Source organism: Anomaloglossus baeobatrachus, chromosome 8, assembly GCF_048569485.1.
Source record: "Anomaloglossus baeobatrachus isolate aAnoBae1 chromosome 8, aAnoBae1.hap1, whole genome shotgun sequence".
Classification (NCBI taxonomy): domain Eukaryota; kingdom Metazoa; phylum Chordata; class Amphibia; order Anura; family Aromobatidae; genus Anomaloglossus; species Anomaloglossus baeobatrachus.
In genome coordinates this window covers 177,640,323-177,660,354 of record NC_134360.1, presented here as the reverse complement: position 1 = coordinate 177,660,354, position 20,032 = coordinate 177,640,323, and the positions used below count along the sequence as shown (strand labels likewise).

General features: G+C 50.8%; 1 protein-coding gene across 4 annotated transcripts in view; it reads left to right on the top strand.

Annotated features, from left to right (window-relative positions):
* The window catches only part of PRRC2C (proline rich coiled-coil 2C), a 344,519-nt gene that overhangs the window by 303,065 nt on the left and 21,422 nt on the right, over positions 1 to 20,032 (top strand). For all 4 annotated transcript variants that reach the window (XM_075322243.1, XM_075322246.1, XM_075322244.1 and 1 more), the window contains exons 26-31: positions 65 to 268; positions 425 to 546; positions 13,893 to 14,011; positions 14,098 to 14,329; positions 14,419 to 14,520; positions 15,861 to 16,067. In XM_075322243.1, the coding sequence (XP_075178358.1) occupies positions 65 to 268; positions 425 to 546; positions 13,893 to 14,011; positions 14,098 to 14,329; positions 14,419 to 14,520; positions 15,861 to 16,067 (986 nt within the window). The remainder of the gene's footprint in view (positions 1 to 64; positions 269 to 424; positions 547 to 13,892; positions 14,012 to 14,097; positions 14,330 to 14,418; positions 14,521 to 15,860; positions 16,068 to 20,032) is intronic.

Genomic DNA, 20,032 nt, shown 5'->3' with positions numbered 1-20,032 from the left:
CCGCTGTTTAAAGCTTTCTTGTATGTTTACAGTGGAGACTTTTACTAATGTGTTCTCTCTCCAGGTGCTGGAACATACACAACGTCATCACTTAGCACAAAAACTACCACAACTTCCGATCCTCCTAATATCTGCAAAGTAAAGCCCCAACAGCTCCAGAGCAGCAGCGGTATGCCCTCTGCCAGCCACTTCTCCCAGCTGAGCTGTATGCCCTCACTGATGGCCCAGCAGCAGAGCCCGCAGGTCTATGTCTCACAGTCTGCAGCAGGTACACCATCTTTTCTTCCGTTTGATTTGTTTTTTAGCTTGTATTTTTTTTTTTTTACAGTTTAATCTTTTATTTAAATTTTTTTTCTTCAAATTTGACTACCAAATACTTTAACTTTTTTATTATTGCTTTTTGTTCTTCTTTCTTGTGGCACAGGGCCGGCTGCACAAATACCTGCTTTCTATATGGACACAAGTCACTTATTTAATACTCAGCATGCACGATTAGCTCCTCCAACCCTGACCCAACAGCAGGGATTCCAGCCGGGTCTCTCCCAAGTGAGTTTGTGAGGATGGGTTGTGCTTATAGTCACTATATAAGGGAATAAGAAAAATTTAAAGGGGCTATCCAAACTGCAGAAATTGTTTGCATTCATCTCATGATAGGAAAAATCGCCCTCCCCAATATGCTTTCATTTACAAATATGTCCTGAATCACCAAGACGCCTGATATGTGGGGCCAGGGTTAATGTAATTTTCTTGTACTAGAAGACACTGGCTCACTTGACCAGAGAGTTATCCTATAGTCCTGAGTCCTCCTCCTACCTGCTGGAATCCCCAGCACCACTTTTGATTAGGTTGCTTTCACACATCCGGTTTTTGCCGTCAGGCACAATCTGGCGAAATGCGGATAAAACGTATCCGGTGCCGGATCAGTTTTGTTCACCATTGACTTGTATTAGTGCCGGATTGTGTCGGATGGCCTTGCGTTGCATGCAGCGTTCGCTGGATCCGGCGAAATTTATTCGTCCAGCTGCCGGAAAGGACGCACCATGGAACGTTTTTTGTCTCCGGCAACAAACCGGACCATGCTGGGTCCTGCATGTTGTATAATGGAAGCCTATGGGCACCGGATCCGTCATCATCCGGCATATGACGGAATCCAACGACTAATCCGGTTTTCTTCGGCGCTCCATTGGGAGACCCAGACGATTGGGTGTATAGCTACTGCCTCCGGAGGCCACACAAAGCATTACACTAAAAAGTGTAAGGCCCCTCCCCTTCTGGCTATACACCCCCCGTGGGATCACGGGCTGATCAGTTTTCAAGCTTTGTGCGAAGGAGGTCAGACATCCACGCATAGCTCCACTGTTTTTAGTCAGCAGCAGCTGCTGACTATGTCGGTTGGAAGAAAAGTGGGCCCATATGGGGCCCCCAGCATGCTCCCTTCTCACCCCACTTTTGTCGGGTGTTTGTTAAGGTTGAGGTACCCATTGCGGGTACGGAGGCTGGAGCCCACATGCTGTTTTCCTTCCCCATCCCCCCTCAGGGCTCTGGGCGAAGTGGGATCTTACCGGTCTCCAGGCACTGAGACCGGGCTTCATCCACAGACCCAGAGAACCTGCTGGATATGGAGCTGAGTATCGTCAGGGACAGGGCCCTGCTACATTAAGGTACTCTGTGTCCCCGGGCAAGCGCGCACACACACACCAGCATTGCTGGGAGTGTTAGTGCGCCGGGGGCAACAGCGCGGAGCGCTCGTGCTATTATTCACTGCAGCTTAGCTGAGTGACTTTATGTGTTAGAAACTGCCGCGCCGGCCGCTGCTGGGTGTTTTTTACATTGTGGCGCGGCTGGGACTTGTGGTGCGCCGGGGACTTCCGCGCTGGCCGTGCACATGGACGGCCGCGCTTATTACTCGAGTCCCCGGCTTTGCGGCCTAGTTTTCGTTTCGTTCCCGCCTCCAGCCCTGCCAGTCAGGGGAGAGGCGGGACGCTGTACAGACAGTCAGCGCCGAGGGCTGGAGTCTGCTTTGCATTCTCCAGCCCCCTTCACTGGACACAGTGGGACGCCAGTTTCCCGCTCTTGTCTGGGGCACGCCCACGGCCCGCCCCTCTTCACAGGACGCCGGCAGCCATTCCTGCACGCCGTCCGAGCTGGGGAACGGAGACATGCTCTGGGCAACCAGTCACAGGGCTCTGGCGACCACACATCCGCGTTATAGGCGGGCGGTAAGCAGCACCTGAAGTGCTGACCCCACTAAATACCGAAGTGTCCATTTGTATTCTATGCTTGTATGCTATACACTGCACTGTAGGTCGCTATTTTTGGCTATATGCCCTCCTAGATGGCGAGATAACAGCAGCAAAAAAGCAAGGGTGCTAAGGCACAGGCTTTCTATGCTGCTTGTATTGCATGTGCTGAAGTGTTCATTTGTACTTATGCTTGTATGCTATACATTGCACTGTACGGTCGCTACTCTTGGCTATATTCTCCTAGAGGGCTGGACAACAGCAGCAAAAAAGCATGGGTGCCAAGGCACAGGCTTTATAGGCTGCTTGTATTGCATGTGCCGAAGTGTTCATTTGTACTTATGCTTGTATGCTATACATTGCACTGTACGGTCGCTACTCTTGGCTATATTCTCCTAGATGGCTGGACAACAGCAGCAAAAAAGCAAGGGTGCTAAGGCACAGGCTTTCTATGCTGCTTGTATTGCATGTGCTGAAGTGGTCATTTGTACTTATGCTTGTATGCTATACATTGCATAGATGGCTAGAATACAGCAGCAAAAAAGCAACACAGGCTTGTATGCTTGCATGTGATACTGTTCCACCGGCAGGTTCCACTGACCCCCGTTGTGTGCAATGCTCCCCTGTAGCACTTGGTCAGCCGGGGTCTCTACTAGAGGTGGCCAAAGGAACCACCTGTGAACCCTGTCCAGGGACAGGGACGGAGTTGCAGTTTCGGCTGATAGATTGTCATGGGATAGAGACTTTGCAGTCCAGACAGGCCATGGGCAATCTTGATTAATGCTCCCTGGCCACCCTCATTTGGAACATAATCAGTGCTCCGGGGGGGTCCCAGGCATTCCAGGGTGAAGGCTCTGACACGGACGACAGTCCCAGATAGCCTAAGCTAGCTCGCTGGGTGCGGCACTCGGCTTCATCACTGGTCAGGGTCCCAGCAGGAGGACTCTCTGTATGATGAGGCAGACGTGGCTGATCAGGGCTTTGGTCCTGACACCGCTCTCAATCCGGATACACCGGATGGTGACGCCATAGTGAATGATCTTATAGCGTCCATCAATGGAATGTTGGATATTTCTCCCTCAGCTCCCCCAGTGGAGGAGTCAGCTTCACAGCAGGAGAAATCCCTTTTCAGTATCTCATGCGTATATTGAGTACTTTTCTGGCCACGCTGACTTCAGAGAAGCAGTTCAGAAACACCACGCTTACCAGATAAGCGTTTTCTCCAAACGTATTAAGGATACACGTTATCCCTTCCCCCTAACGTGGTAAAGCGCTGGACCCAGGGTCCAAAGGTGGATCCCCCAATCTCCAGGCTTGCGGCTAGATCCATAGTTGCAGTGGAGATGGGACTTCACTTAAAGATGCCATTGACAGACAGATGGACCTCTGGTTGAAATCTGTCTGTGAAGCTATCAGCGTGTCGGTTGCTCCGGCATTCGCAGCCGTATGGGCACTCTAAGCTATTTCAGCTGGTCTTGCGCAGCTGGTCTTGAGCACATGTACATCTGTGCCGCAGGTGGTGTCCTTAACCTCGCAATGTCTGCATTGCGACTTACCCTAGTAATGCTGTCCTGGAGGGACAGTCGAGGTTTCGGTCCTTCCCAGGCTCGGGCAGGTCCCAATGGTCCTCGTCCAAAAGGGCTCAAAAGGCTCAGAGGGGCTCAGATTCCGGCCGGGCTCAATCACGCCCAAGGAAGGCAGCCGGAAGAACCGCTACCAAGGCGGTCTCCTCATGACTTTCAGCTCTCTCTCTCCGCATCCGCGGTTGGTGGCAGACTCTCCCGCTTGGCGACATTTAGCTGCCGCAGGTCACAGACCGGTGGGTGAGAGACATTGTGTCTCACGTGTACAGGATAGAGCTTTGTTCTCGTCCTCCGGCTCGATTCTTCAGAACTTCCCCCCCCCCCCCACCGAGCCGATGCTCTTCTGCAGGCAGAAGGAGTGGTAATCCCTGTTCGTCTTCAGGAACAAGACACGGTTTTTTCCTCCAATCTGATTGGGGTGCCAAAAAAGGGTGGCTCTTTCCGTTCCGTTCTGGACCTAAAACTGCTCAACAAGCACGTGAAGGCCAGGCGGTTCCGGATGTAACCCTCCGCTCCGTCATTGCCTCAATGTCTCAAGGAGATTTCCTAGCATCAATAGACATCAGGATGCTTATCTCCACGTGCCGATTGCTCCAGAGCACCAGCGTTTGCTACGTTTCGTTATTGAAAACGAGCATCTTCAGTTCGTAGCCCTGCCCTTCGGTCTGGCGACAGCCCTACGGGTTTTCACCAAGTTCAGGGCAGCAGTGGGAGCAGTCCTGCACTCTCAGGGTCACTCTGTGATCCTTACTGGAACGATCCACTTGTCAAGGCACCCTCTCAAGAGGCATGCCAACATAGCCTGAACGTGGCGCTGGAGACTCTCCAGAGTTTCGGGTGGATCATCAACTTTTCAAGGTTAAATCGGGCACCGACCCAATCGCTGACATATCTGGGCATGGAGTTTCACACTCCCTCAGCGATAGTGAAGCTTCCGCTGGACAAGCAGCGTTCACTACAGACGGGGGTGCAGTCTCTCCTTCAAGGCCAGTCACACCCCTTAAGACGCCTCATGCAGAGGCAGTCACTTTCGCGCAGTTTCATCTGCGTCCACTTCAATGGGACATGCTTTGCCAATGGGTTGGGGAGTCGACGTCCCTAGACAGGAACGTCTCCCTTCTCAGACGGTCAAGGACTCTCTTCAGAGGAGTCCATCCTTCAGATCAATGTTCTGGAAATCTGGGCAGTGTATCTTGCCCTGCAAGCCTTCCAGCAGTGGCTGGAAGGAAAACAGATCCGAATTCAGTCGGACAATTCCACAGCGGTGGCATACATCACCCACCAAGGCGGAACACGCATCGCCAAGCCTACCAGGCAATCCGGCGGATTCTGATGTGGGTGGGAGACAGAGCATCCACCATATCCGCAGTTCACATCCCGGGCGTAAAAAATTGGGAAGCAGACTTCCTCAGTCGCCAGGGCATGGACGCAGGGGAATGGCCTCTGCACCCAGAATGGTGTCAGGAAATCTGTAGCCGCTGGGGGATGCCGGACGTCGACCTAATGGCGTCTCGGCACAACAACAAGGTCCCGATTTTCATGGCGCGGTCTCACGAGCAAAGAGCTCTGGCGGCAGGCGCCCTAGTTCAGGATTGGTCGCAGTTCCAGCTACCCTATGTGTTTCCACCTCTGGCACTGTTGCCCAGAGTGCTACGCAAGCTCAGCTCCGATTGCCGCCGCGCCATCCTCGTCGTCCCAGACTGGCCGAGGAGGTCGTGGTTCCCGGATCTGTGGCATCTCACGGTCGGCCAACCGTGGGCACTCTCAGACCGGCCAGACTTACTGTCCCAAGGGCCGTTTTTTCCACTGAATTCTACGGCCCTGAACCTGACTGTGTGGCCATCGAGTCCGAGATCCTAGCGTCTTCAGGATTATCTCAAGACGTCATTGCCACCATGAGACGGGCTAGGAAGCCGACGTCTGCCAAGATCTACCACAAGACGTGGAAGTTATTCTTATCTTGGTGCTCTGCTTAGGGAGTGTCTCCCTGGCCATTTGCATTGTCTCCTTTTTCCTCCCTTCCTGCATCTGGATTGGGAAAAGGTTTGTCGCTCGGCTCCCTTAAAGGACAAGTCGCAGCGCTGTCGGTATGCTTTCAGAAGCGCCTAGTACGACTTCCTCAGGTACGCACGTTCCTGCAGGGGGGTTTTCACATTGTCCCTCCGTACAAGAGGCCGTTAGACCCATGGGATCTGAACAGGGTATTAATTGCTCTCCAGGAGCCGCCCTTCGAGCCTCTGAGGGATGTTTCACTTTCTCGACTTTCACAGAAAGTGGCCTTTCTGGTAGCGGTCACGTCTCTTCGGAGAGGGTCCGAACTAGCAGCGCGGTCATCCAAAGCTCCTTTCCTGGTGTTCACCAAGATAAGGTAGTGCTGCGCCCGATCCCAGAGTTTCTCCCTAAGGTGGTATCCCCTTTTTATCACAATCAGGATATCTCCTTACCTTCCTTTTATCCATTTCATCGATATGTAATGGCTTTGCATTGTTGGATCTGGTGTGGAGCACCCAGAATCTACATTCCCGCACGGCGCCCCTGCGCCGCTCGGATGCACTCTTTGTCCTTGTCACTGGTCAGCGCAAGGGGTCGCAGGCTGCAAAATCCACCCTGGCTCGATGGATCAAGGAGCCAATCCTTGAAGCCTACCGTTCTACTAGGCTTCCGGTTCCATCAGGACTGAAGGCCCATTCTACCAGAGCCGTGGGTGCGTCCTGGGCATTACGGCACCAGGCTACGGCTCAGCAGGTGTGCCAGGCGGCTACCTGGTCGAGTCTGCACACCTTCACCAAGCATTTTCAGGTGCATGCCTACGCTTAGGCGGATGCCAGCCTAAGTAGATGAGTCCTGCAGGCGGAGGTTGCCTCCATGTAGGGAAGGGCTGTTTTTACAGTCCAAACTTGATGTATTCATTTACCCACCCAGGGACAGCTTTTGGACGTCCCAATCGTCTGGGTCTCCCAATGGAGCGCCGAAGAAGAAGGGAATTTTGTTACTTACCGTTAATTCCTTTTCTTCTAGCTCCAATTGGGAGACCCAGCACCCGCCCCTGTTTCCTTCGGGATTTTTGGTTTGTTCGGGTACACATGTTGTTCATGTTGAATGGTTTCAGTTCTCCGATGTTCCTTCGGATTGAATTTGTTTAACCAGTTATTGGCTTTCCTCCTTCTTGCTTTTGCACTAAAACTGATCAGCCCGTGATCCCACGGGGGGTGTATAGCCAGAAGGGGAGGGGCCTTACACTTTTTAGTGTAATGCTTTGTGTGGCCTCCGGAGGCAGTAGCTATACACCCAATCGTCTGGGTCTCCCAATTGGAGCTAGAAGAAAAGGAATTTACGGTAAGTAACAAAATTCCCTTCTTTTGAACTGAGCATGCTCAGTATCACAACGGATCCCTTAAAAAAACGGAAGTAACGCATGGATAAAACTGATGCGTTTTTTTTTGGTTTTTTTTCTGGTGTGTTTTTTCGCCGGATCCGTCACATCAGTTTTTTCGCCGGGTCGTGCCTGATGGCAAAAATTGGATGTGTGAAAGCAGCTTTAGTTGGCCAACGAGACATTATCATTCCTGCCCCACACACTGTTCATACTAATCAAAAAAAAAAGTCTTGGGATTGCTGGCAGGCATGAGGTTGGCAAGACTGGTCTAGTGGCCATGGGCTACCAACATGGCTGCTCAATCATTCAATCACAGGTCTGCAAATCCTTTTCATCACCTCTGTTGGCATTCGAGCACATAACCGCTAAGGAGCAGCCATTGTGACTGCTGTTTTGGTCCCTGCTCTCTACCAGAGGTCTCAATACCACGTGCTCCAGCAGGAGGGAATAATTGGGGAGTAAAGAAAGTCATCCTAGGGCTTGTATGGTTTCAATGTATGCTGACATATAAAAGGCTCAGTATGCAGAAATCACTAAAAAAGGGGGTTGAGTATGGTTTTATATAAAGGATATATTTACGTTTTTCTTTGTCGCTCCATTGGGAGACCCAGACAATTGGGGTGTATAGCTTCTGCCTCCGGAGGCCACACAAAGCATTACACTTAAAAGTGTAAACCCCTCCCCTCTGCCTATACACCCCCCCGTGCATCACGGGCTCCTCAGTTTTATTGCTTTGTGTTGAAGGAGGCACACATCCACGCAAGCTCCACATTTTAGTCAGCAGCAGCTGCTGACTATATCGGATGGAAGAAAAGTGGGCCCATAACAGGGCCCCCAGCATGCTCCCTTCTCACCCCACTCTGGTCGGCGGTGCTGTTAAGGTTGAGGTACCCATTGCGGGTACATAGGCAGGAGCCACATGCTGTTTTCCTTCCCCATCCCTTAGGGGCTCTGGGTGAAGTGGGATCCTAACCGGTCACCAGGCACTGGGACCGTGCTCCCTCCGCAGCCCCTGGGGGAATCTGCTGGACAGGAGACCGGGTATCATCAGGGACAAGGCCCTGCTACTGTGAGGTACTCTGTGTCCCCTTGGGGACGGCGCATAGAGCGCCTGTGTAATGGACACTGCAGCAGCTGCTGGGTGTGTTTGTGCGCCGGGACTACCGCGCTGACCGCGCTTGTTGGCCGGCCGCGCTTATAACTTTAGTCCCCGGCTTTTGCGGCCTAGTACCGCATATTCCCGCCCCCGGGCCTGCCAGTCAGGGGTAAGGGCGGGACGCTGCACTGGACGTCAGCGCTGAGGGCTGGAGCATACTTTGTATCCTCCTCCCCCCTCACTGAGCACCGTGGGGCACCAGATTCCCGCACTTTCTGAGGCACGCCCACGGCTCCCTCCTCCTCTCAGAACGCCGGCAGCCATTCCTATCAGCACTTCAGACGCTGCAGAACATCAGAGGGGAGACAACTCCGAGCTCCACAGCTCTGGGAGGCCCAGGCAGGGAATCTGGTGGTCACACAACCGCTGAGGGTGGTCGGTAAGCCGCACCTGTTACTAGGTGCTGGCCCCCCTGGGTGCCGAAGTGTATATTTATATGCTTATATTGTATACATTTACTCTGTACGGCCGCACTATTAGCTTTTGGCTATATACCCTCACTGATTGCTCTAAGAGGAGACAACAGCATGTCGTCCGCAAAAAGCAAGGGTGCCAAGGCACAGGCTTACTTTGCAACCTGTACCTCATGTGCGGCAATGCTACCTGCAGGTTCCACCTACCCTCATTGTGTGCAATGCTCGGCCCCTGTGACACTCACTCAGCCGGAGTCTCAGCCACTGGTGGGACCCCCGGCCCAGGTGGAACCACCGACCCCCACTGTCCAGGTGACAGGGACAGAGTTTGCAGTATTCGCTGACAAACTTTCTGAGTCTATGGATAGATGGTCTGCTAAGATACTAGAAGCTTTGCAGTCCAGACCCGTAACACAGGCCCCGGGCACTGTTGATTCATTGCCCCCAGGCCCCCCTCGGTCGGAGCAGCAAAGTGCTCCTGGGTCGACTCATAGGTCCCACGTGGAGGACTCCGACACGGACCGCAGTCCCAGACCGACTAAGCGGGCTCGCTGGGAGCTTCCCTCGACTTCATCACACTGTTCAGGGTCTCAGCATGAGGACTCTCTGGAGGATGAAGCGGATGGGGCAGATCAGGGCTCTGATCCTGACGCCGCGCTCAACCTTGATACGCCTGAAGGGGACGCCATAGTAAACGACCTTATAGCGTCCATCAATCAGGTGTTAGATCTTTCTCCTCCAGCCCTTCCGAGTGAGGAGTCAGCTTCTCAGCAGGAGAAATTTCATTTTAGGTTTCCCAAACGTACACGGAGTGCGTTTCTTGATCACTCCGACTTCAAAGAGGCAGTCCAGAAACACCGAGCTTTTCCGGATAAGCGCTTTACTAAGCGCCTTAATGACACACGTTATCCTTTCCCCCCTGACGTAGTCAAGGGTTGGGCTCAGTGTCCCAAGGTGGATCCTCCAGTCTCTAGACTGGCGGCCAGATCCATAGTTGCAGTGGCAGATGGTGCATCACTCAAGGATGCCACTGACAGGCAGATAGAGCTCCTGATGAAATCCATCGATGAGGCTATCGGCGCGTCCTTTGCTCCGGCATTTGCAGCCGTATGGGCACTCCAAGCTATCTCAGCTTGTCAGTCTGAGATTAATGCAGTCACACGAGCCGCTACTCCGCAGGTTGTGTCCTTAACCTCTCAGGCGTCGGCGTTTGCGTCCTACGCCATGAATGCTGTACTGGACTCTGCGAGCCGTACAGCGGTAGCATCCGCCAATTCAGTGGCAGTCCGCAGGGCCATGTGGCTACGTGAATGGAAGGCAGACTCTGCTTCCAAAAAGTTTTTAACCGGTTTGCCATTTTCTGGCGACCGCCTGTTTGGCGAGCAATTGGATGAAATCATTAAACAATCCAAGGGTAAGGACTCGTCCTTACCCCAGTCCAAACCTAACAGACCTCAACAACGGAAGGTACAATCGAGGTTTCGGTCCTTTCGGCCCTCAGGCAGGTCTCAATTCTCCTCGTCCAACAGGCCTCAGAAGGGTCAGAGGAACTCTGATTCATGGCGGTCTAAGTCACGTCCTAAAAAGACCGCCGGAGGAACCGCTCCCAAAGCGGCCTCCTCATGACTTGCGGACTCCCCAAACCGCATCCTCGGTCGGTGGCAGGCTCTCCCGCTTTTGCGACGCCTGGTTCCCACATGTCCAAGACCGATGGGTGAGAGACATTCTGTCTCACGGTTACAGGATAGAGTTCGGTTCTCGTCCTCCGATTCGTTTCTTCAGAACATCTCCGCCCCCCGAGCGAGCCGATGCTCTTCTTCAGGCGGTGAACACTCTGAAGGCAGAAGGAGTGGTTATCCCTGTTCCCCTTCAGCAATGGGGTCACGGTTTTTACTCCAACTTGTTTGTGGTACCAAAAAAGGACGGATCTTTCCGTCCCGTTCTGGACCTCAAACTGCTCAACAGACACGTGAAAACCAGGCGGTTCCGGATGGAATCTCTCCGCTCAGTCATCGCCTCGATGTCCCAAGGAGACTTCCTAGCCTCAATCGACATCAGGGATGCTTATCTCCACGTGCCGATTGCACCAGAGCATCAGCGCTTCCTGCGTTTCGCCATCGGGGACGAACACCTTCAGTTCGTGGCACTGCCTTTCGGCCTGGCAACAGCCCCACGGGTCTTCACCAAGGTCATGGCAACAGTGGTAGCAGTCCTACACTCACAGGGACACTCAGTGATCCCTTACTTGGACGATCTTCTTGTCAAGGCCCCCTCTCGGGTGGCATGCCAACACAGCCTGGACAATGCTCTGGAGACTCTCCAGAGGTTCGGGTGGATCATCAATTTCCCAAAGTCAAAACTGACACCGACCCAATCGCTGACATATCTCGGGATGGAGTTTCATACTCTCCCAGCGATAGTGAAACTTCCGCTGGACAAACAGCGTTCACTACGGACAGGGGTGCAATCTCTCCTCCGAGCCCAGTCGCACCCCTTGAGACGCCTCATGCACTTCCTAGGGAAGATGGTGGCAGCAATGGAGGCAGTTCCATTTGCGCAGTTTCATCTGCGTCCACTTCAATGGGACATTCTCCGCAAATGGGACAAGAAATCGACTTCAGTGGTGGCTTCTTCCCACTTCCTTGTCGAAGGGGAAATCGTTTCTGCCCCCATCCTGGGCTGTGGTCACGACGGACGCGAGTCTGTCAGGGTGGGGAGCGGTCTTCCTCCACCACAGGGCTCAGGGAACCTGGACTCCAACAGAGTCCTCCCTTCAGATCAATGTTCTGGAGATAAGGGCAGTGTATCTAGCCCTAAAGGCGTTCCATCCGTGGCTGGAAGGCAAGCAGATCCGAATTCAGTCGGACAACGCCACGGCGGTGGCATACATCAACCACCAAGGCGGCACACGCAGTCGTCAAGCCTTCCAGGAAGTTCGGCGGATTCTGCTGTGGGTGGAAGCCACAGCATCCACCATCTCCGCAGTTCACATCCCGGGCGTAGAAAACTGGAAAGCAGACTTTCTCAGTCGCCAGGGCATGGACGCAGGGGAATGGTCTCTTCACCCGGACGTGTTTCAAGAGATTTGTTGCCGCTGGGGGAAGCCGGACGTCGACCTAATGGCGTCCCGGCACAACAACAAGGTCTCGGCATTCATGGCACGGTCTCAAGATCACAGAGCTCTGGCGGCAGACGCATTAGTTCAGGATTGGTCGCAGTTTCGCCTGCCCTATGTTTTTCCTCCTCTGGCACTGCTGCCCAGAGTGTTACGCAAGATCAGGTCCGACTGCCGCCGCGCCATCCTCATCGCCCCAGACTGGCCGAGGAGGTCGTGGTACCCGGATCTGTGGCATCTCACGGTGGGTCAGCCGTGGGCACTACCAGACCGACCAGACTTGCTGTCTCAAGGGCCATTTTTCCACCTGAGTTCTGCGGCCCTCAACCTGACTGTGTGGCCATTGAGTCCTGGATCCTAGCGTCTTCAGGGTTATCTCAAGAGGTCATTGCCACTATGAGACAGGCCAGGAAACCAACGTCAGCCAAGATCTACCACAGGACGTGGAGGATCTTCTTATCCTGGTGCTCTGATCAGGGTTTTATTCCCTGGCCATTTGCCTTGCCCACTTTTCTGTCCTTCCTTCAATCCGGAATGGAAAAGGGGTTGTCTCTCGGCTCTCTTAAGGGACAAGTCTCGGCGCTCTCTGTGTTTTTCAGAAGCGTCTAGCCAGGCTTCCGCAGGTACGCACGTTCCTGCAGGGGGTTTGCCACATAGTCCCCCCTTACAAGCGCCCGCTAGAACCCTGGGATCTGAACAGGGTGCCAACGGCTCTTCAGAAACCACCTTTCGAGCCAATGAGAGATATTTCTCTTTCTCGCCTCTCGCAGAAGGTGGTCTTCCTAGTGGCAGTCACATCACTTCGGAGAGTGTCTGAGCTAGCTGCACTGTCATGCAAAGCCCCCTTCCTGGTGTTTCACCAGGACAAGGTGGTTCTGCGTCCGGTTCCGGAATTTCTCCCTAAGGTGGTATCCCCTTTTCATCTCAATCAGGATATCTCCTTACCTTCTTTTTGCCCTCATCCAGTTCACCAATGTGAAAAGGATTTGCACTTGTTAGATCTTGTGAGAGCACTCCGGCTCTACATTTCTCGTACGGCGCCCCTGCGCCGCTCGGATGCGCTCTTTGTCCTTGTCGCTGGCCAGCGTAAAGGGTCGCAGGCTTCCAAGTCAACCTTGGCTCGGTGGATCAAGGAACCAATTCTTGAAGCCTACCGTTCTTCTGGGCTTCCGGTTCCTTCAGGACTGAAAGCCCATTCTACCAGAGCCGTGGGTGCGTCCTGGGCATTGCGGCACCAGGCTACGGCTCAGCAGGTGTGTCAGGCGGCTACCTGGTCGAGTCTGCACACTTTCACGAAACACTATCAGGTGCTTACCTACGCTTCGGCAGATGCCAGCCTAGGTAGGCGAGTCCTTCAGGCGGCGGTTGCCCACCTGTAGGAAGGGGCCGTGTTACGGCTCTATTACCGAGGTATTCTTTTACCCACCCAGGGACTGCTTTTGGACGTCCCAATTGTCTGGGTCTCCCAATGGAGCGACAAAGAAGAAGGGAATTTTGTTTACTTACCGTAAATTCCTTTTCTTCTAGCTCCTATTGGGAGACCCAGCACCCGCCCCTGTTCCCTTCGGGCTGTTGTTCTTTTGTGTACACATGTTGTTCATGTTGAATTGTTCTTTGGTTCATGGTTTAAGTTCTCCGAACATCCTTCGGATTGAATTTACCTTAGACCAATTTATAAGTTTCCTCCTTCCTGCTTTTGCACCAAAACTGAGGAGCCCGTGATGCACGGGGGGGTGTATAGGCAGAGGGGAGGGGTTTACACTTTTAAGTGTAATGCTTTGTGTGGCCTCCGGAGGCAGAAGCTATACACCCCAATTGTCTGGGTCTCCCAATAGGAGCTAGAAGAAAAGGAATTTACGGTAAGTAAACAAAATTCCCTTCTTTGTGAGGTTTTAATTTATTTTAAAGTATTCTAAAAACAACAATATGTTTACTGAGGAACAAAAGGACACCCTCCACTTCTTAACATGTTAATTTCCTAATTTTTTGTTAATTTTTTTTCTTGTTAGATTCCCATCCCTATCTACGCCCCCCTCCAAGGTCAGCACCAGGCTCAGCTTGGCTTGGCACCGGCTCCTCCTGTATCCCAAGCCCAAGAGCTCTTTACGCCGTCTCTTCAGCCGTACAGGTAGGTCCATTCAGTCCGGCTTGTTAGCAACCAGTTCATGAAATGGATAGACTGAATATTCTCACCTTGTACAACCTTTCCCGTAGGTCTCAACAGGCATATCTACAGGGCAATTTGTCTCAGCCGTCCCCAGTTGTCTTGTCTGGCGCTGCCTTACACAATTTCCCTGGAGTACAACACCAAGACCTTGCTAAAGCTCAGTCTAGCCTGGCGTACCAGCAGACAACCAATACTCAACCCATTCCTATATTGTATGAACATCAGCTTGGTCAGTCCGGCTTGGGGGGATCTCAACTTATCGATACACATATTCTTCAGGTAAGACATTAATTTCAGCAGAATGGTGTTTTGCTTTATACAACTAATTTTATTTGGGATAATTTAAGACCTACAACTCCTCTTCGCAGACACGACAGGGCCTCGGACAGCCTTCTAATCTGTATTCTGGACAACAAACTAGTCAGACCAGTTTCTATAACACCGCTCAGTCTCCGACAGCTCTTCAGCAGGTCAGCTTTATATTACAAAAGTTGTTGTTTTTTTTTTTCTCTTCGTTTTTTTCCAGCACCACCTTTGCTCACAGGTTCTAAGTGATACTGCAGCTCAGCCCCATTGAAGTAAATGTAACTGAGCTGCAATGCAAAGGTGTGATGTTTTGGAGGAAATGGCAAATCGTTTTAAATCTTGTGTGACTCTTAAAGGGGTGGTTCACCCATATTTTTTATTTTCTATATCAATATTATATTGAGAAACAATGTTTCTCTCAAATACCTTATGTTGGCAATAGTGCCTATGAGAGGCGCTATTGCAGACCGCTGTTCCCCGTGCCTGACCCCCGGGCTCCGTGACCACAGGGATCCGGTGACATCACGTCAAGTTCCTGCTCACGTCTCCTCATCATGGCCGGCCCCAGTCTTCCTTAGTCACTGGGCTGTGGGCGATGTTTCACCGCTCATCACAGCTCAGTGTGTCTCCTTGCAGCTCTTGCAGCGTTCTGCTGTGAGAGAAGAGGGAGCAGATGGGCTGTGACGAGCGGTGAAACTCCGCCAACAGCCCATCACTCACGGACACTGCGGCCAGCCATGGTGTCAGGAACTTGACGTGACGTCACCGGTTACCCCGAGGTCACACAGCCCAGGGGTCAGGCATGGGGAACAGCGGTCTGCAGTAGCACCTCTCACAGGCACTATTGCCAACTTAAGGTATTTGAGAGAAACATTGTTTCTCAATAGAATATCGATCTAGAAAATAAAAAATATGGGGGAACCACCCCTTTAACCACTGTGCAGAGGAATTCATTAGTGATCGCTTATGAAGCAATCCATGTTTTGAGCAATGTTTCAGTTCTTTGTATAATGCATGAAAACATTTTTGCTCTTCTACGTTTTTTTTTCTAAATTAACCTTTTAAAAACTTTAGCAATTTTAGTGAAGAATGGATGTTCAAAAATCCTACTAATATCCCAGTATGGACTCCATTAAAAATAAAACATTAAAGGAAACCGATCACTTGTTAAACTGCTATTAGCCTACAAATGTATGGTTAATCTGCAGGTTAATAGCTTTTGAAACTTTTACGGTGCCATGAGAAAAAGAATGTTAATCCTCCCAGAAGCGTTGAGGTTTCAGTCATGGGGGCGGTGCCGGAGTAGGTTCAGTGACTGCTCTGTGTATGGAGAGCTGCGTAACCGCCTAAAAAATGTACTTCCAGAATTGATGGAGCGGCACCAGTTGTCAGAGGCACTCTGTTTAAATAAAAATCCAGTGACAGGGTCTTCATAAACACTTAACAGTTTTCACAAATGTTCTGTTAATTTGGATCAGTGATATTTTTATCCTTGTTCTTCCAGATGACTGTACCTTTGCAAGGATCACAGCTGTCCCTGCCCAACTTTGGTTCTACTGGGGGTCAGCCCCTCATTGCTTTGTCTCAAACCCTGCCACCTGCACCTCAAGCGCAACATCAGAGCCTCTCTAGGGCTAGCCAAGTGAGCCAGGCTTACCGTGGCCTCATACCTTCCGGCAGTCAGCATGGAATGATCGCTGCCCCTGGCAAGGTGACAACTGCAACTTTTCCTTGTTGCCTTTGGGTGCTTACATTATATGCACCTGCTTTTAAGTTTTATATTATTTTAGTTCTGAAAGAAGTTTTGTTTGTTTTTGTTGTGTTTGTTTGTTTTTTTTTTTTACTGTTTGTGGTATTGGCTAAGAAGGTAGAGTGTCCTATTCCCAGAATAAGTGATAACTTGATTAATACTGAGGGTCTGGCTGCTGTGACCTGCCCTAATCCTGGTATAAATGCCCTGCTTAAATAGCAGGCACATCATAATGAATAAAGCAGGGGTCCATGTGGGTGGCCCGGCTACATTGTAACAGATGGGATCGCAGCCCCATTCTCTTGATGGATTGGGGTCCCAAGAGTCCACTCTATTGTGTACATTAATGTAATAGAATGCTACATTATGTCTTTTCATATAATTAAAGTGTAGCTGCACTCAGGTCACTTTTCAGTACAATATGTCATGTGCGCATATAAGAAATAACATTATGTATGGAGCATTGCATTCTGCAAATTTAGCCGTTTTTCCCTTTTACACCAGGAGTTTCCCTGGACTTGCTCTGCTCCTGTCTCCCTACAACGTCTCCCCTCTCCATAGACTTTTATTGGCAGGAGATGTAATGTGGTCCCTCACTGCAGACAGTTCAGGGGAAAGTGACGAATAAAGAAGCAGCTTTTTCTGAGATCTTGCAAAGTTTCTTTTGTTCATTTGTACTATTGATTTATGGAAAAATAAAATGTAGTCCCTCTATAAATTGGGTAAATAAGGTCCTTATAGGAAATTATATCCTAAATTAGCAACAACTAATTTATTCATCAGAAATGTATATTTATGTAATCTGAGAGTGTTTTATCGGCCGAATGTTACCAGAGGACAGCTGGCCTCATTGCCTCCTGATCCAACCATGCCCCTAGCACTGCTTAGCAGCTTTCTATCAGTATACATTGTATACAGGAAGCTGCTAATCCGTGGTGGGGGTGAGTAATACAGGGCTTAACAACTGGGACTGCTAGATCTGCAGCAGAGAAAATTGTATCACATCAGCTGCACCCAGTAAATTACATTATGCTGCTTTCAAATTACATAGCAAAAACCTGCTGACAGATTCTGACTCCTTCCCACCTCAGCCAATTTCCGTGTTTTTAGTTTTTTCCTCCCTTCTTCCAAGAGCTTCTTCTTGTTTTTATAGCGCACATTGTGTGGTTAAAATAAGATGGCAATATGATTCTCCTCCTCCTCAGTATGGCGACCTGAACAATTTGAAAAGAAAAAAAAGAGATCTGATTCTATCGCCATTTTCCGAGACTCATAGTGTTTTCATTTTGCAGTCAATGGAGCTGTCTGAGGGCTTATTTTTGGGGGGACGAGAATATTTTTACTTTAACTATTTTGGGATAGAAATTACAAGTTGTTCACTTTTTACTGCATGATTTTCAGTATTGCAGTAACCCCCACAAAAAACGACTCAAGTCTGGCATTTTTGTTTTGCTTATGATGTATTCTGATAGCGCGAACCTTTTATTTATGTATTTTAGTCCCTATAGTGGACCTGAACCTGGGATTGTCTGATCACTTGTGATATATATATATATATATATATATATAATATGTGTATATAATATGTGTATATAATATGTGTATGTCTATGTATGTATGTATGTATATATATATGTATGTATATATATATATATATATATATATATATATATATATATATATATATATATATATATATAATTTCTTCATAGTTCCTTATGGGAGACCCAGACCATGGGTGTATAGCTTCTGCCTCCGGAGGACACACAAAGTACTACACTCAAACGTGTAGCTCCTCCCTCCTAGCATATACACCCCCTGGTAGCCAGTCCTAGCCAGCTTCAATGCTTTGTGTTCAGGAGGTCACACACACACATGCATTCTCTGATTTTTGATTTTTGATTTTTTGGATTTCAAAGATTTGGAAGAAAAGCGGGTCCAATCTAGACTCCCGGCATGTCCCTTCTCACCCCACTGTGTCGGCGGTGCTGTTAAGGTTGATTTTACAAGGCTGGAGCCTTCACATGCCGCGCTCCTTCACCATCCCCTGGGGCTCTGGCTTGAAGTGGGAGCCATCACGGTTCTCACTGCTTTGCAGGAGACCGGTCTCCATCCGCAGCCCTTTTCAGGATTCTGCCGGACGGAGCGTTTAACCCCCCCCCCCAGGGACCTGGCACCTGCGTCTCAAAAGCTAAGTATTGAGACGTTTTTACCACAGAAAGTGGTCTTTCCAGGGGTCCCTTGTACTTTATTTATTGGGGGGAGTGTGTTATATGACTGTGGTAACATTTCCGGCCGGTTCTCCAGTTTTCACTGGAGAACCGCGCCGATGGTGCCTGCACGCTGGCCGCATGTTTAAATCTAGGCCCCGGCTTCGCCTGAGGCCTATTTTCGGTTTCACTGCCCCTGCATGTTAGTCATGCAGTGGGACAGTGCGGCTCCGCCCAGCGGCTGTTCAGCACAGGGAACGGACACTCCTCACTGAGGAAAGATTCCCTCCCCTGTATACCTCATTTGCCTGCTCTCAGAGTAGGCCCCGCCCCCTCTCCTCGCTCCGGTCGCCATTTTCTCAGAGATACCACATTGTGACAAATGGGGGCCTGGGCTGGGGGACTGGAGGGCACAGAAATGTATGTTAAACGGTCTGGCAAGCCACAACCTCCAGTTGTGCAGCTGCTTATATTCTCTGTTTATATACTCTGCTGGGGGTCATTCTGGAGATGCATTCCCTCACAGAGCCCCCACTTCTGCAGCATGTCTCACATCAGAGCAAGGCTGCAAGGCTGTTCTTAATATGCACTGCATGTAGACTCGTACTGCCTGTACTGAGCACATAAACACAGTGGTCCCTCAGCCTGGAGGCTCATCAGTGGTCCCTCCAGCTGCTCCGGTGGTGCTGAGCATGCATTAGCCCCCTTCTCAGGGTGCTTCTGCTGCTACGGCTCGCTCAGCAAAGCTCTCAGAGGACTCTTCATCTGGTCTCAGTCCCCGTCCTCCTAAAATGGAGACGCAGGGTCCCCTGTCCTTCCCCGTCCCGCAGCTCTGATTCACGAGCTGACTCACTGGACGAGGAGGATGTCTTTACTGGGGGCTCGGACGCTACTTAATGTACCATTGATCTGTCCGAAGGTGATGCAGATGCTTATGATTTGATTGCGTCCATTATATTTGTACTGGACCTCAATCCGCCTGTATCAGGGGAGTATCCCCCTCTGGCAGAAAGGCATCAGTATACCTTAAAGAGAACAAGGAGTGTGTTCCTTAACCACTCCAGTTTTCAGGCCACTGTGACCAAGCCCAGGGTCTGCTCTGGCAAACGCTTCCCAAAGCGTGGTTCTGATGACAGTTTTCCCCTTCCACCAGAGGTGGTCAAGGAGTGGGCTCATTCACCAAAGGTGGTCCCTCCGGTGTTTAGACTCTCAGCCTGGACCGTTGTATCAGTGGCTGATGGCTCCTCACTTACGGCTTTGCTGTCCGCCAGGTTGTCCTTCTGGCCAAATCTGTATGGAGGCGGCAGGGGCCTCGTTCTCCCCAGCTTTTGCAGCAGTGCGGCTTTCAAAGCCATCTCTGCTTCTCTAGAGGAGATGCATTCCCTCACAGGGACTCTTTGCCCGAAATGGTTGCCTTAACTTCCAGACTTCAGTCTTTTCATCCTATGCCATGTCTGCCATGCTGGAGACTCTCACCGCACTGCGGTGGCCTCGGCTAATTTCCTCGCTATCCGCAGGCTCCTGTGGCTTCGGAAGTGGAAGGCGGATGCTTCTAAAGAAGTTCCTTGCTGGGCTCCCTTTTGCTGGGACCAGACTATTCGGGAACAACTGGATGAAATTATTAAGGAAGCTCTTGGCGGGAAGAGTTCTTCCATGCCACAAACCTAAACCAGGAAACCTGTCCAGGGCAGGAATCAGTAGAGGTTTCGTTCTTTT